Source organism: Salvelinus namaycush, chromosome 23, assembly GCF_016432855.1.
Source record: "Salvelinus namaycush isolate Seneca chromosome 23, SaNama_1.0, whole genome shotgun sequence".
In the NCBI taxonomy this organism is placed as follows: Eukaryota; Metazoa; Chordata; class Actinopteri; order Salmoniformes; family Salmonidae; genus Salvelinus; species Salvelinus namaycush.
The window spans coordinates 29,737,702-29,752,915 of record NC_052329.1 but is presented as its reverse complement, the minus strand read 5'-3'; the positions used below and the strand labels follow the sequence as shown (position 1 = coordinate 29,752,915).

Below are 15,214 nucleotides of genomic sequence, written 5' to 3'. Positions count from 1 at the left end.
GGGATAGACTAGCAACACAGGCCTGTGTGCTACAGACATTTGTAAATATTTCCTCACGGATCTCAATCAGTAACATGTCGGTACTTTTTATTTTTACCTGTATGTATGCTTTTTATGTTGGCTGTCTTCACTCTTAATCCCACACTGGCAAACAAAATGTGAGTGTCATTGTGGTTAATATCTTTATATATGAGCTATTTATTTGTATTTAAACATTAGGAATACTGTTGCTCTAGGCCTATGTAGCCTACTGTAAACAATAAATAGGTTTAAAAGATTGACGTTTCAGTGTGTGCAATATCCAAAGTTAAGCACTCGTCTTTGAAAATGTATATAATCAGTTATCCTTTTTACTTGAGACAGTGAAATATAGCCTAACCATTAACAATCAGGAAACTAACTTTTAGGAAGTAACTGTTGTGTGAGTGACCACACGTGTCAGTGGATTTCATTCAGACTAGGACTAATTCATCTGTGTATCACATGGAATATTGCGTGGTGTTATCATAGCCTATATTTCACTTTTTCTAATAGTATTTTTGAAAGATTTATTATGACCTTTTTGGTGGTGAGTGAACAAAATTATAAAACATTTGCCCATGACTTTTCTTAAAACATATTTTTATTATAAGTTGTTTATATACAGGATTGATATGTTCACAAAACAGGAGTGGACACACATTTTCCTTGTTTGCATGGAACTAACAAGTTTTTCACAGTGCTTTAAAGTAAACTTCACAATAAGGTGCTCTGATGGCTCTAGTCAATCATCAGAAAGGATATACTTCACAAGAAAAAAAAAAGGGAGAACACAGTACAATTCACACCTTTGTGTTGTTATTCTGATGGGCCTCTCCTAATTTTTTTCTGATAGAAGCCTTCTATGAGTCATAGTGGAGTTGAATGTCCCATGGAAACCATAGGGAATGTTCACAGGCACCTCAGCTCTGCCCAACTCTTTGAATGTCTTGGCATCCAAAACCAACAGGAACGTGCTTTTGTCCTGGAGAAGAGGAACATGTTTACATTAAGTTAGGAGGCTAACATTGGGAGTTAGGAGTGCAACAATTGTTTACCAACGGGCATAGGTGTTTAAAGGGGAACTGACCTTATTTGGAGTGATGACCACAGACATAATGACACCTTCATCCTCTTCTGTAGCGCCAGGCAAGGGTACAAAGACAGGTTCTGAAGGGTACAGTCCAGGATGCTCCCACACCTTAAAGCGCAGTAGTGTGAAGGTCAGCATTGAACTTCCTAACATCAAACTGCCAAATATTACCTAGGCCTACATCACTCATCGCAACAGAGTACTGTTACTGATGCAGATATTCTACAGTGTGTTTAAAAGGGAAGGAAGAATCAATATAACTAAACCAACCTTCATTCTTTTGCCTTGGAGGTCCATCTTGATGAGAGTGTCTCCTACTAGATGTCTGAAACCGCAACCGTAGAAGTAGCGATATGGTTTGGTGTTGTACTTGGCATAGTTGATTTGTGGGAACTCGAGACCTCCGTACTTATGGAGTTCCTCATCGTGCAGATCCTCATGTGTACAGAACACCTGCAGAGAGAGTGTTTAGTGAGGCTCTGATGCTGAATATTCACATAATGTGGAGGCTAATCACATAACTTTTTGTTTAATGAACTTGATTGGAAAATGAGTGTTGTATTTCAGCAGTGCTGTATAACAGACTTGTGCATGATTATTGTACAGACACCTTGTCCTTAGCAGTCTTGGTGGCAGTGGCGGTACTGTCGGGGCGAGTGTTCAGATTTTGCCCACAGGGTGTCTCCATGTCGACGTTGAGAGGCAAGACAAATCGCCGGGGGAACACTCTGCACATAGTGTTGTACACCTAATTTAAACAAAAATATTTTCAACCTCAACCAGTTCACATGTAGGATTCCTGATCCTAGTGACTTCAGCTGGTTACACTTACAGTTGAAGTCAGAAGTTGACATACACCTTAGCCAAATACATTTAAACTCAGTCTTTCACAATTCCTGACATTTAATCCTAGTAAAGAATTCCCTGTCTTAGGTCAGTTAGGGTCACCACTTTATTTTAAGAATGTGAAATGTCAGAATAATAGTAGAGAGAATGATTTATTTCAGCTTTTATTTTTTTCATAACAGTCCAAGTGGGTCAGAAGTTTACATACACTCAATTAGTTTTTGGTAGCATTGCCTTTAAATTGTTTAACTTGGGTCAAATGTTTCGGGTAGCCTTCCACAAGCTTCCCACAATAAGTTGGGTGAATTTTGGCCCATTCCTCCTGACAGAGCTGGTGTAACTGAGTCAGGTTTGTAGGCCTCCTTGCTCGCACACGCTTTTTCAGTTGTGCCCACAAATTTTCTATAGGATTGAAGTCAGGGCTTTGTGATGACCACTCCAATACCTTGACTTTGTTGTCCTTAAGCCATTTTGCCACAACTTTGGAAGTATGCTTAGGGTCAATGTCCATTTGGAAGACCCATTTGCAACCAAGCTTTACCATCCTGCCTGATGTCTTGAGATGTTGCTTCAATATATCCACATAATTTTCCTTCCTCGTGATGCCATCTGTTTTGTGAAGTGCACCAGTCCCTCCTGCAGCAAAGCACCCCCACAACATGATGCTGCCACCCCCGTGCTTCACGGTTGGGATGGTGTTCTTCGGCTTGCAAGCCTCCCCCCTTTTCCTCCAAACATAATGATGGTCATTATGGCCAAACAGTTCTATTTTTGTTTCATCAGACCAGAGGGCATTTCTCCAAAAAGTACGATCATTGTCCCCATGTGCAGTTGCAAACCATAGTCTGGCTTTTTTAGGGCGGTTTTGGAGCAGTGGCTTCTTTCTTGCTGAGCGGCCTTTCAGGTTATGTCGATATAGGACTCGTTTTACTGTGGATATAGATACCTTTGTACCTGTTTCCTCCAGCATCTTCACAAGGTCTTTTGCTGTTGTTCCGGGATTGATTTGCACTTTTTGCACCAAAGTACGTTCAATCTCTAGGAGACAGAACGCATCTCCTTCCTGAGCGGTATGACGGCTGTGTGGTTCCATGGTGTTCATACTTGCGTACTATTGTTTGTACAGATGAACGTGGTACCTTCGGGCATTTGGAAATTGCTCCCAAGGTTGAATCAGACTTGTGGAGGTCTACAATTTTCTTCTGAGGTCTTGGCTGATTTCTTTTGATTTCCCCATGATGTCAAGCAAAGAGGCACTGAGTTTGAAGGTAGGCCTTGAAATACATCCACATGTACACCTCCAATTGACTCAAATGATGTCAATCAGAAGCTTCTAAAGCCATGACATAATTTTCTGGAATTTTCCAAGCTGTTTAAAGGCACAGTCAACATAGTGTATGTAAACTTCTGATCCACTGGAATTGTGATACAGTGAATTATAAGTGGAATAATCTGTAAGCAATTGTTGGAAAAATGACTTGTGTCATGCACAACGTAGATGTCCCAACTGACTTGCCAAAACTATAGTATATTGTATAGCTTTAATGAATAAGCCATTATATATGCTTTATATAATATTTTTTTGAATTATAAATGTTTACAAATAATGAAATACGTATTTGTAGTTAGTATTAGTCTTTTTTTAGTGCTTATTCATTAAAATTATGAAGTGTTATACCCTTCAGTTTAGACAGATACTAACCTCGTCGAGAGCCTCTCCTGACTTGCGCATGTTCTGAACCATGTAGTTGTTGATGGCTTTGCCATCGTCTGCGGCACAGAGGTCCATAACCAGGAAGCCATTCTCCTCCCAGGCATTGATCTGGTGGAACGTGGACAGCGCTTTGGCGTGATACTTGACTGAGTAGAGCTGGAAGAGAATAAAGGAAGTCAGTCATCAGAAATGAAGCGTGTAACTTACAAGTAATTACTGTAGGCTTAGTATCCTTTGTTGTCTCGTTCCTGGCTTGTCTCTTACCAAAACTTTCTAAACTAATTGAGAGACTCCAAGAGTTCCAGGGCTTTCTATACCAAGGTCTTACCTTGCCTGTTTGCTTGTTAATCAAATGAAAGATGGTCTCAAGTTTAGGGTCCCAGTAGACCCCATCGCTGATACCCTTTCCTCTCAGCTTGCCTGTAACAATCTTCAAGAGGTCCATTTTTATAGGCTGCTCAATAAACACCACGTAATTCTCCGACATTGCTGAAATCGAATGAGCAGTATATCAATTGCCACTCTTTTAGAGTTGAGTCAGATCATATCAGTATTGATAGATCATTGCTGTGCATTCTGATTAACAAAAGGATGAAACATGACCATTTTGGTTTGAACATGGTTGTGTGAGTGAGCCATCTACTCGTGAGAGGGTTTACATGAAAGGCTGTTTACATTTAAATGTATCATTAGCTATGAAGCCTGTGGAGGCTTTGTGTGGTCTGCTCACCAAAGCTATGGTAGTATGAAGGTCTTGCCTTGTCCACTGAGGGAATAGAACAGACCACAGTAGCTCCCTCCAGGGTTTCCTCTGGGTTTTCTGGCGTTGTCTTTGTCGGAGGCACGCGGATTATATTGTAAATTGCACCTGATAAAAAGACAGGGTTTATTTGGAACGTGGAAATCTAACCTTTGGCCATTTCTTTTCAAGCAGATTTTAGGTTTGTGGTTTGTGTTTTGTCATTCTTAATCTGTAATACATGTTAGACTTTAGTGAAGGTGGTTAGTGAATGGGCAGGGGCTAGTTCCTTACTTACCTTTAGCAGAGTAAGAATTCCCCATGTTGTATGTTGTACCATCAGGGTCTGTGTGGGGGTGGGCAGTGGCTCCATTGACAGCTATGAATTTGCTCCAGTCCACCTGTTGAGAGCAACAACAACAATGAAATGTCTTAATAGCCCTTCAGTCATGCTATCCTATAATGCAATAGGTATCTTTTTAAATATTTCAACCAAAACATTTGGCTATTTGTTTAGACTGAATGAAACCCTTTGTGTATAAAGGCTACTGTTGGTAGTGTGTGTGTAGGCCTTTAAAAATAAAATAAAAAGCTGCACTCTAGTAACTCTGATGCAATATTTTATTAAGGCCTACCTTTTCCTTTGTTTCAAGTGTCTCAGGGTCCACCTTGTGCATGAAGTTTGTCTCCGTGCTCACATAGTAATCACCTTTGTACGTCACAAAGCTCACATTGTCATTATCTGATGCTTCTGTGGACCAAAGACAGTTTTCATTTGATTAGTACAATGCAAATCAATTCTCTGTCATATATTTAACACTCTTTTACCTCAAATTCCTGAACTGCAGACTTGAACTGTAAACTCACTTGGCAGTTCGAACCGGGACAGAAAGCGCTGGAAGAAGTTCTTGCAGGGGTCTGGCATGGCCACAGTCCCGAATTCAGACACAACGATGCGGCTGTTCTCACTGTTAGCTGTGTAGCAGTCACTGCCCAGGAAGCGGCTCTTGTAGGTCACCTGACCCCCTGCGATTTTGAACTGATGCAGGAGGGCCATTCCGTCAAACCAGTGGTTGAATCTGAGAAGCAGAAGAAATAGTTAATGTAGTACTTTGACTTGGTGAGACTTACAGTAAATCATCTCTTATATGCAGAAATAGTCATTTACACCTCATCTGATTCTGGTCAAACATATATAGCTTGTTAAAATATACTCACTTATTATTACCAATCTCAAACTTTCCTGGTCCGTTTCTGAGGAAATTGCCACTAATCCACTCTGGGATAGTTCCACTGATATTAGTACTGATGGCCTCTGGGGTCTCATCCACAGAGGCCACGATCTTCTCAATGCATGGCAGGCCGTGCACGTCTGTGTAATGATGATCCTTATTCTTCTTTTTCAGGTCTGCAAGGACAAAGTCCAGAATATTATTACCCCAAAACATCTGAAGACCTACAAAGCAAAACAGCAGATGGATATCAAACAGAACTAGAAATTGTATTAAAGAAGCTTGTGGGGATTAATAGGTCTACAATAAATGACTCATTTAGATTTTTTTAACAAACTGAATAGTCAAATGTTTTAAAGATGAGATTAAAATAAATTAGGCAATATACAGTCTGACTGCAAAACGCTTTAACCTCATTGGAGAACATCAACTTACCTGTATTGCTTGGAGGTGACATGGTTGTCAGGATTGAGAATGTTTGTGGCTGTCTTGCTTGATGGGAGTGCAAGTGATAGGACTCTTCTCATGTGAAGCTCCTGTGTGCTGCTTAGTGTAACCATGCTGAGCTTTATACTGTAGCTGTAGCACAACCCTCTAGACCACGTGGTGGTTCTTACGTAAGTCTTTGCAGAACAGAAGGTCTGTAAGCATAGGCGCGAGAAGTAGGGGTGCTGCCGCACGCCCTGAAAAATCTAAACAAAAAAATATTTATGAATAAGAAATGTAATAAAAAAATCTCACAAAGCAGTGCACTGGGCGTTTACTAGTCCTATATTTCCCTGTCAGTGACAAAACTGCAGCACTCCCAACCCCAAACATCTTCCTCTGCGGTCAAAAAATAACCCTGATAACCCAATCAGGGGGATGATCTCTGGATCGGCTCCAGAAGTTGTAAACTAACACAGCAGGACCTACACTGTATAAAACATGATATTTTGGAGCATGTTCATTAGCTGTCTGTATATTTAAGAGATCTGTGTACATTATTGGTTATTTAACCTTTTACTGCAGTGGGCTAAGTCAAGGTCACACAGTGTTTCTTGGTAGTCTTAAATAAATCTACTTTGAAACAAAAGTATACACCTCACACACATGGTTATGGGCTTAAAAATAAAATACACCTGTACCATGTCAGATATAGAGTTGAATGTATTTTGAGTTTGCATCCCAATATTAAACTTTATATACACACAGAAGACTGAAATATTACAAAACCGTTTGAGCTATACACCTTTCAGACATTGAATGTGGCGCCTTGAAAGCGCCTCGGCTATGGTATGTTTGTTTTGACTGAAAGGGTACATACACTACAGCTTTTTAAATGCCGACACACAACTTTCTCTGGAGATAGCCAATCAAATGATCTCGAGCTGCCTGCCTGCTTGCAGACCACTCTCTCCTAAGCAAAGTACTTTGAAGTTTGTAAATACAATGACGTACCAATACATTTAGTAGAAAGAAAACACATCAATCTATCTTACCATAAAAAAACTGCAGAAAAACAACACAGCACATCAATCACCAACGTTTACTGAACTACTGAACATTCTATGCAGGAGCAGAGTTCTACTGTCTGAAAAGGTACAGATGCTTCTGATGTGGCACTTTGTTAACTGTCTGAAAGGTTATCAATTGTCGCTATCGACCTTAGCGGCTGCCTATGTATGAAAAAGGTAAAAGAAACACTGGATTTCGGTGGGTTTTTGATTTTTTTTAAATTAATTATGAAATTGTGAAAACTCTTAACCTTCCACCATGAGGCCTCTAGGCCATTTGACTGCAGGAAAGGGCTACGATAAAGCAGCAGACCTCATTATTACAGTGTTGTTTCTAGACCAGGAAAGTCCAACAGAACAAACCGTCCAGTCATAATATTTGACATGCTCCAGCTCTGTATCCTTAGGCTGTTTTATTAATAAAACAACAACAGCTATTTGTGTCAGGGGATTTTCAGAGACATTGCTTATAATTTCCAGACAATGAATATGGAGCTTTTTAAAATTATTATTATGCTTTATGTGAACTGATATCCATCTTGGAGATCATGTTCCTCACCTTTTTAAAAGTTTCATCCAATTTTCTAAGATGCCTCAGGGATATCCTTATTCTATTAAATATTTTGTATCTTTTATAATATTTTTCAGTATAGTGTTATTAAATATTGTCATGGCCATATTTGGCAGAACAATTACTGTATGTAACCCTTTAAAACATTGCCATGGCAAGAGTAATACCAAAGAGATTGGTGTAATACATGCCTGAGTGTTTTAAGAGTTGACCTCAATTGCACAGTGAAGTTCGAGATGAGGGTACGTTTACGGTCATGAACCGTAAATGTTAACTTACAAAAACAAGAACTACGATTGTATGATAACTGACCCCTGAACGTGTCCCTCCGTTAACCCCATGAAGCATGTCGCACAGCTGCTGTTAAACTTGCATCATTATTACATGTCATGTTACAGCTCAAACACATCCTCACTGGACAGATGTATGAAAAGATGGAGATTAACAAAAGACTTGTGGTTTCACTTTATTTGGTAATACTAACTAAAAGTAATTCAGTCATTTCAAAAAAGTCACATTATGGGATGCCTGGAACCTTATCAGACTAACCGGGCAAAAGTTATCAACATAAAGGAATTTACTGAATTTCTGTCTTTTTCCCCCCCCCTTTTTTTTACTGATCTTTTAAAGTAAAGTAAATCCATTGACATGGTAAAAATGTTTGATTATTTCACTTTGAATTCACCTTAGTTGACAAAAATTGATGTTGAACTGACGTCTGTGCCCATTGAGTGGCTTCTCTGGTATTATCACTTAAATGTAGGTTTAGTGTTATTTTCCCTGCAGTACGCTGAACTGTGAATTTACTGTGTTATATTACCCCCAATTTGAATGTTATTACAATCTGGAAGTTGTTAGCCAACCCAGTCGATAAAGCATGTGTTTTTAGAGTGGGTTTATGATTTTTTTGATTCTCTAGCTGTCCCTACATTTGAAAGTAAGTAATTGGTTAAATTAGCTCATTTCAGTACAGGACATTCCCATGACAAAAAATCCTCCATGCACTCATAATATTGAACATACCCTCCAGCTCTATACACTGAAATTGTGGAATGAGGCTGTTTAAAAGCTGTTTTTGACAGTATTATAGGGAATTTCCTGAGATATTTGTTTGTATTTCTCCATGTATCCATAATTATGTGTGTTTATGATGTTTTATCTTGAGAGATCATGGTCTTCATCTTCCCTTTCGAGCCAGGTCAGTGGTGGTCACCTTCTATGAACCTATCAGTTTGGAATGTTTAGTCTAACTCTCGAGACTTTCCTCATTTAGCCAATAAGACGTTTCTTATATACAGCATGGAAACATATTCTTTTGGTCTTCCAAGATTGGATGGTCGCTGAACAAGCTCCTCCCTGTTAATCCTTGTTAATTGTAATGTCATTTAATGCCGTGTAGAGAAGTAAAATGTCTGGAGATAACACACCACAGATTTCTAATGACCTGTTCATGACGGATAAGCCTAAACCAACGGGACGATAGCACCTATCATATCTCTTGTTATATGCGGGTGAAACTGTCTGAATTGAAACAGTCCCTCTGACGTACAGTGGCAAGAAAAAGTATGTGAACCCTTTGGAATTACCTGGATTTCTGCATAAATTGGTCATCAAATTTGATCTGAATCTGAGTCACAATGATAGACAAACATAGTGTGCTTAAGCTGATAACACACAAATTATTGTATTTTTCTTGTCTATATTGAATACATAATTTAAACATTCACAGTATAGGTTGGGGAAAGTATGTGAACCCCTAGGCTAATGACTTCTCCAAAAGCTAATTGGACTCAGGAGTCAGCTAACCTGGAGTCCAATCAATGAGACGAGATTGGAGATGTTGGTTAGAGCTGCCTTGCCCTATAAAAAACATTCACAAAATTTAAGTTTGCTATTCACAAGAAGCATTGCCTGATGTGAACCATTCCTCGAACAAAAGAGATCTCAGAATACTTAAGATTAAGAATTGTTGACTTGCATAAAGCTGGAAAGGGTTACAAAAGTATCTCTAAAAGCCTTTATGTTCATCAGTCCATGGAAAGACAAATTGTCTATAAATGGAGAAAGTTCAGCACTGTTGCTACTCTCCCTAGGAGTGGCCGTCCTGCAAAGATGACTGCAAGAGCACAGTGCAGAATGCTCAATGAGGGTAAGAAGAATCCTAGTGTCAGCTAAAGATTTACAGAAATCTCTGGAATGTGCTAACATCTCTGACGAGTCTACAATACATAAAACACTAAACAAGAATGGTGTTCATGGGAGGACACCACGGAAGAAGCCACTGCTGTCCAAAAAAAACATTGCTGCATGTTTGAAGTTCGCAAATGAGCATCTGGATGTTCCACAGTGCTACTGGAAAAATATTCTGTGGACAGATGAAACTACAGTTGAGTTGTTTGGAAGGAACACAAAACACCTTGTGGAGTAAAAAAGGCACAGCACACCAACATCAAAACCTCATCCCAACTGTAAAGTATGGTGGAGGGAGCGTCGTGGTTTGGGGCTGCTTTGCTGCCTAAGGGCCTGGACAGCTTGCTATCATCGACGGAAAAATGAATTCCCAAGTTTGTCAAGACATTTTTCAGGAGAATGTTAGGCTAACTGTCCGCGTATTGAAGCTCAACAGAAGTTAAGTGATGCAACAGGACAACGACCCAAAACACAGAAGTAAATTAACAACAGAATGGCTTCAACTGTCACGTTCCTGACCTGTTTTCTGTTGTTTGGTATGTGTTTATTGGTCAGGGCGTGAGTTTTGGGTGGGCAGTCTATGTTTTCTGTTTCTATGTTGGTTTTGGGTTGCCTGGTATGGCTCTCAATTAGAGGCAGGTGTTTGACGTTTCCTCTGATTGAGAGTCATATTAAGGTAGGTTGTTCTCACTGTTTGTTTGTGGGTGATTGTCGTCCGTGTCTGTGTCTGCGCACCACACGGGACTGTAGCGTTTGTTCGTTCGTTTGTTATAGTCTGTACCTGTTCCTACGTGCTTCGTGTTATATGTAAGTTCTCATGGTTTAGGTCAGTCTACATTCGTTTTTGTTATTTTGTATTTCTAAGTGTTATTTTGTGTTTCGTCGTTTTTGTTTAATAAATCATTATGAATTCACACCCCGCTGCACGTTGGTCCAATCCTTGCTACTCCTCTTCGGATGAAGAGAAGGAGGAAGCCCGTTACATCAACAGAAGAAAATACGCCTTCTGGAGTGGCCCTCCTGACCGTTGTGCATGTCTGATCCGCAACTACAGAAAATGTTTGGTTGAGGTTATTGCTGCCAAAGGAGGGTCAACCAGTTATTAAATCCAAGGGTTCACATACTTAAAAAATATATATATATTTACACGGGGTGTTCAATAAAGACATGAAACCATATAATTGTTTGTGTTTTATTAGTTTAAGCAGACTGTTTGTCTATTGTTGTGACCTAGATGAAGATCAGATCAAATTTTATGACCAATTTATGCAGAAATCCAGGCATTTCCAAAGGGTTCACAGAACTTTTTTAGCCAGTAGCCTGTAGCTGGAACGATAAACCGAACATTACAATCACTTATCACAGGCATTTTGCTGTTATCATTCATTATGATAATTTGCCTATACTTGAGAAATGTGAAATTAAAAAGTTAGCCGATATGGGTGGTTGTTAATGGGACATCTGATGACTACAACCATCAAATTAGTAGTATTCGTTTAAATTATAATTTTAAACTGTGGTCATATTATTTATAAACTTATCGTTCTAGTTATCATTATCGCATGATATGGATGGGTCACCAATTACATTCAGCCGTGGGCCGATGGGGCGGAACATAGTTATAAATAATTTGTACATGTCACGATCGTCTTGATAAGAGAGATTGGACCAAGGCACAGCGTGTGAGAAATACATCTTCCTTTTAATATTGATGACGAAGACGTAACACGAAAAGAAACACTCTTACAAAAAAACTAACAAAACAAACAAACGACCGTGAAGCTATGAACGTAGTGCACACACAGGCTACAGACGTATAACATAGACACAGACAATTACCCACAAAAACCTAGTGCCTATGGCTGCCTTAAATATGGCTCCCAATCAGAGACAATTAATGACATCTGTCTCTGATTGAGAACCCTTCAGGCAACCATAGACACAGCTAGACTTCTATACTAAACATAAACCCAACTACTCTAATAAACCCCCTAACCTTACAACCACCCTAGACACTACAAAAACACATACATACACCATGTCACACCCTGACCTAACTAAAATAATAATGAAAACAAAGATAACTAAGGCCAGGGTGTGACAGTACACTGCAAATTGACTGCAAGAATCCCAAACAGATATATTTGACAAAAACAGAACACTTCAGACCTTTATTACATTGGGATACGATCACATATGCCTCCATGTATGCGTGGGAATACTTGGGAGCAGATTTCCTAAAGTAAAATCACTTTGAGCTGATATCCTGGTGATTTTAGTTGAGAGAGATTTTTTTCTTAATTTGGCCTATTGGGGAACCCTGACCTACAGTATTACAAATACTTTCAGATACTTGAGCTGTGCTTGATTAATTTTAGCCAGTACAACGGAACCAATAGCATAGTACCCAAAGTGCAAACGGTTAAATCAAGCACACATTTGACATGTGTATTTGACCCAGGTCTGAATTTAAATGCTCTCTGCATTTCCGATCATCTAACATCCAAAAGTGTTATTTTTGTACAATAAGTACAGTGTCCTTTCAGCAGTGTGTGGTCTAAAGCTGAGAGCTATTTCCTAATCATTTCAGTTACTGTACATTTTCTTATGTCCAGTGGCGTCACTCTTGTCCCCATGGACATTCATCAAAAATATTAAATATGCAATGCTGCAGATGCAGAGCTCAGTCATTTCAGCATGTTTTCTTTCTGACTCTACTCACATCCTCTCACAGTGAGGCCAAACTATACCATAGCCTGCCTGTGTCATCAGTTACTGCAATGTCCCACTTAAATTGAATCAAACTGTCTGTTTGTCAAAACGAGGAGAAATGCTTTGACAAACTTGACAGGGAAATAATTCGTAGGCGAGCATGTTAAAGTGGTTAATGCAATAACTGGTGTAGGTAGATAAACCATTTCCCCTCATGTCACCCCATCTCTGACTTTATGAGCGCTGATTTATACAGTCTAGGCACAGATGAAAAGGGAAACCATATATGGGACATGAATGTGAAACCGCTCAATGTTATATCATCATAAATGCAAAGATAAACCAGGGGTTTTCGACAAACTTTACGTAATGTTGAATTCCTGACCATAGGTTGAATGCAAGTTATTGGAATATTGCAATTTGAGTTAACCCTCTTTTCCCTGGATTTAGGATGAGCTGTGCTATTTCAATCAACTGACTATCATGGTTTCCTACTATTATAATGACTTTTTATGAAGTATTAGTTCTCAAACAAACATATTTTCATATCTTCTCAATTTCACCTTGAAGTCGGTACACATGTTTGATGATAAATCATATGATGAGTGTACTGTGCATTGAGTTTTGATAATACATGTTCACAAGACAGCAAACCCTCTACAGTATTTAGCATGTAAGAAATATTTAATAGTTACAAACTAACTATAATTGGCATTTTGGTCAATACCACAGACATGTCTGTAAGAGATCAATTATGTAAATGTATTAGTGTGGTGTTTATGCCATACTAAATTGACAGCCTTGGGACTACAGATTTGAGTTGATCAGTTATGCTAATTATGTTCTCACAAAAAAACTAAATATAGAATAAAGTTTCCTTTTGTATCCATGGCCATTATCCTAACAGGAAGCAACTTGATCATAACCTCAATCTGTTTCATTTAAAATTGGGTACAAATTACACCATGCTTTCAAAACAAATGTGCCTTGTTTAGAAAACATATTTTCTTTTATATACAGTACCAGTCAAAAGTTTGGACACACCTACTCATTCATGGGTTTTTCTTTATTTTCAACTATTTTCTACATTGTAGAATAATAATGAAGACATCAAAACTATGAAATAACACATGTGGAATCACATAAGTGTTTAACACAAAAGTGTTAAACAAATCAAAATATATTTGAGATTCTTCAAAGTAGCCACCCTTTGCCTTGATGACAGGTCTGCACACTCTTGGCATTCTCTCAACCAGCTTCATGAGGTAGTCACCTGGAATGCATTTTAATTAACAGGTGTGCCTTGTTAAAAGTACATTTGTGGAATTTCTTTCCTTCTTAATGCGTTTGAGCCAATCAGTTGTGTTATAACAAGGTAGTGGTGGTATACAGAAAATAGTCCTATTTGGTAAAAGACCAAGTCCATTTTTTATTTTTTTAAATTTAACCATGCAAGTCAGTTAAGAAAAAAATCTTATTTACAATGACGGCCTACACCGGCCAAACCCAGACGACGCTGGGCCAATTGTGCGCCGCCCTATGGTACTCCCAACACTTGGGAGCCCCGAGTGTGATATTATGGCAAGAGCAGCTCAAATAAGCAAAAAGAAACGAGAGTCCATCATTACTTTAAGACATGAAGGTCAGTCAATGCGGAAAATGTCAAGAACTTTGAAAGTTTCTTCAAGTGCAGTCGCAAAAACCATCAAGCGCTATGATGAAACTGACTCTCATGAGGACCGCCACAGGAAAGGAAGACCCAGAGTTACCTCTGCTGCAGAGGATGAATTCATTAGAGTTCACTGCACCTCAGATTACAGTGCAAATAAATGCTTCACAGAGTTCAAGTAACAGACATCTCCACATCAACTGTTCAGAGGAGACTGCGTGAATCAGGCCTTCATGGTCGAATTGCTGCAAAGAAACCACTACTAAAGGACACCAATAATAAGAAGAGAATTGCTTGGGCCAAGAAACACAAGCAATGGACATTAGACCGGTGGAAATCTGTCCTTTGGTCTGATGAGTCCAAATTTTACATATTTGGTTCCAACCGCCATGTCTTTGTGAGACACAGAGTAGGTGAATGGATGATCTCGGCATGTGTCGTTCCCAAGTGAAGCATGGAGGAGGAGGTGTGATGGTACTTTGCTGGTGACACTGTGATTTACACTTAACCAGCATGGCTACCACAGCATTCTGCAGTGATACCCCATCCTATCTGGTTTGCACTTAGTCCCACTATCATTTGTTTTTCAACAGGACAATGACCCAACACACTTCCAGGCTGTATAAGGGCTATTTGACCAAGAAGGAGAGTGATGGAGTGCTGCATCAGATGACCTGGCCTCCACAATCACCTGACCTCAACCCAATTGAGATGGTTCGGGATGAGTTGGACCGCAGAGTGAAGGAAAAACAGCCAACAAGTGCTCGGCATATGTGGGAACTCCTTCAAGACTGTTGGAAAAGCATTCCTCGTGAAGCTGGTTGAGAGAATGCCAAGAGTGTGCAAAGCTGTCATCAAGACAAAGGGTGGCTACTTTGAAGAATCTCTAATATAAAATATTTTATTGAACACTTTTTTGGTTACTACATGATTC

At 39.3% G+C, this 15,214-nt stretch overlaps 1 protein-coding gene across 1 annotated transcript; it reads right to left on the bottom strand.

The window, feature by feature from the left end:
• Positions 1–746: 746 nt before the first annotated feature.
• On the bottom strand, positions 747–6,304 carry LOC120018273 (beta,beta-carotene 9',10'-oxygenase-like). Its single transcript, XM_038961382.1, has 12 exons — positions 6,078–6,304; positions 5,629–5,818; positions 5,278–5,489; positions 5,046–5,161; positions 4,709–4,811; positions 4,402–4,539; positions 4,000–4,160; positions 3,660–3,827; positions 1,722–1,859; positions 1,382–1,564; positions 1,109–1,219; positions 747–1,003 (listed from the first exon to the last, which is right to left on the bottom strand). The coding sequence occupies exons 1-12, from the start codon at positions 6,097–6,099 to the stop codon at positions 857–859; spliced, it is 1,689 nt and encodes a 562-aa protein (XP_038817310.1). The 5' UTR covers positions 6,100–6,304; the 3' UTR covers positions 747–856.
• Positions 6,305–15,214: the final 8,910 nt, after the last annotated feature.

Excerpts from the sequence above, each read along its gene's own strand:
- LOC120018273 (XM_038961382.1), bottom strand. The coding sequence starts at position 6,099 with ATGTCACCTCCAAGCAATACAG. Across the intron at positions 4,812-5,045 it reads CACTTGAAACAAAGGAAAAG|GTGGACTGGAGCAAATTCAT; the intron begins GTAGGCCTTAAT and ends TGCTCTCAACAG. Across the intron at positions 1,565-1,721 it reads CCAAGACTGCTAAGGACAAG|GTGTTCTGTACACATGAGGA; the intron begins GTGTCTGTACAA and ends CTCTCTCTGCAG.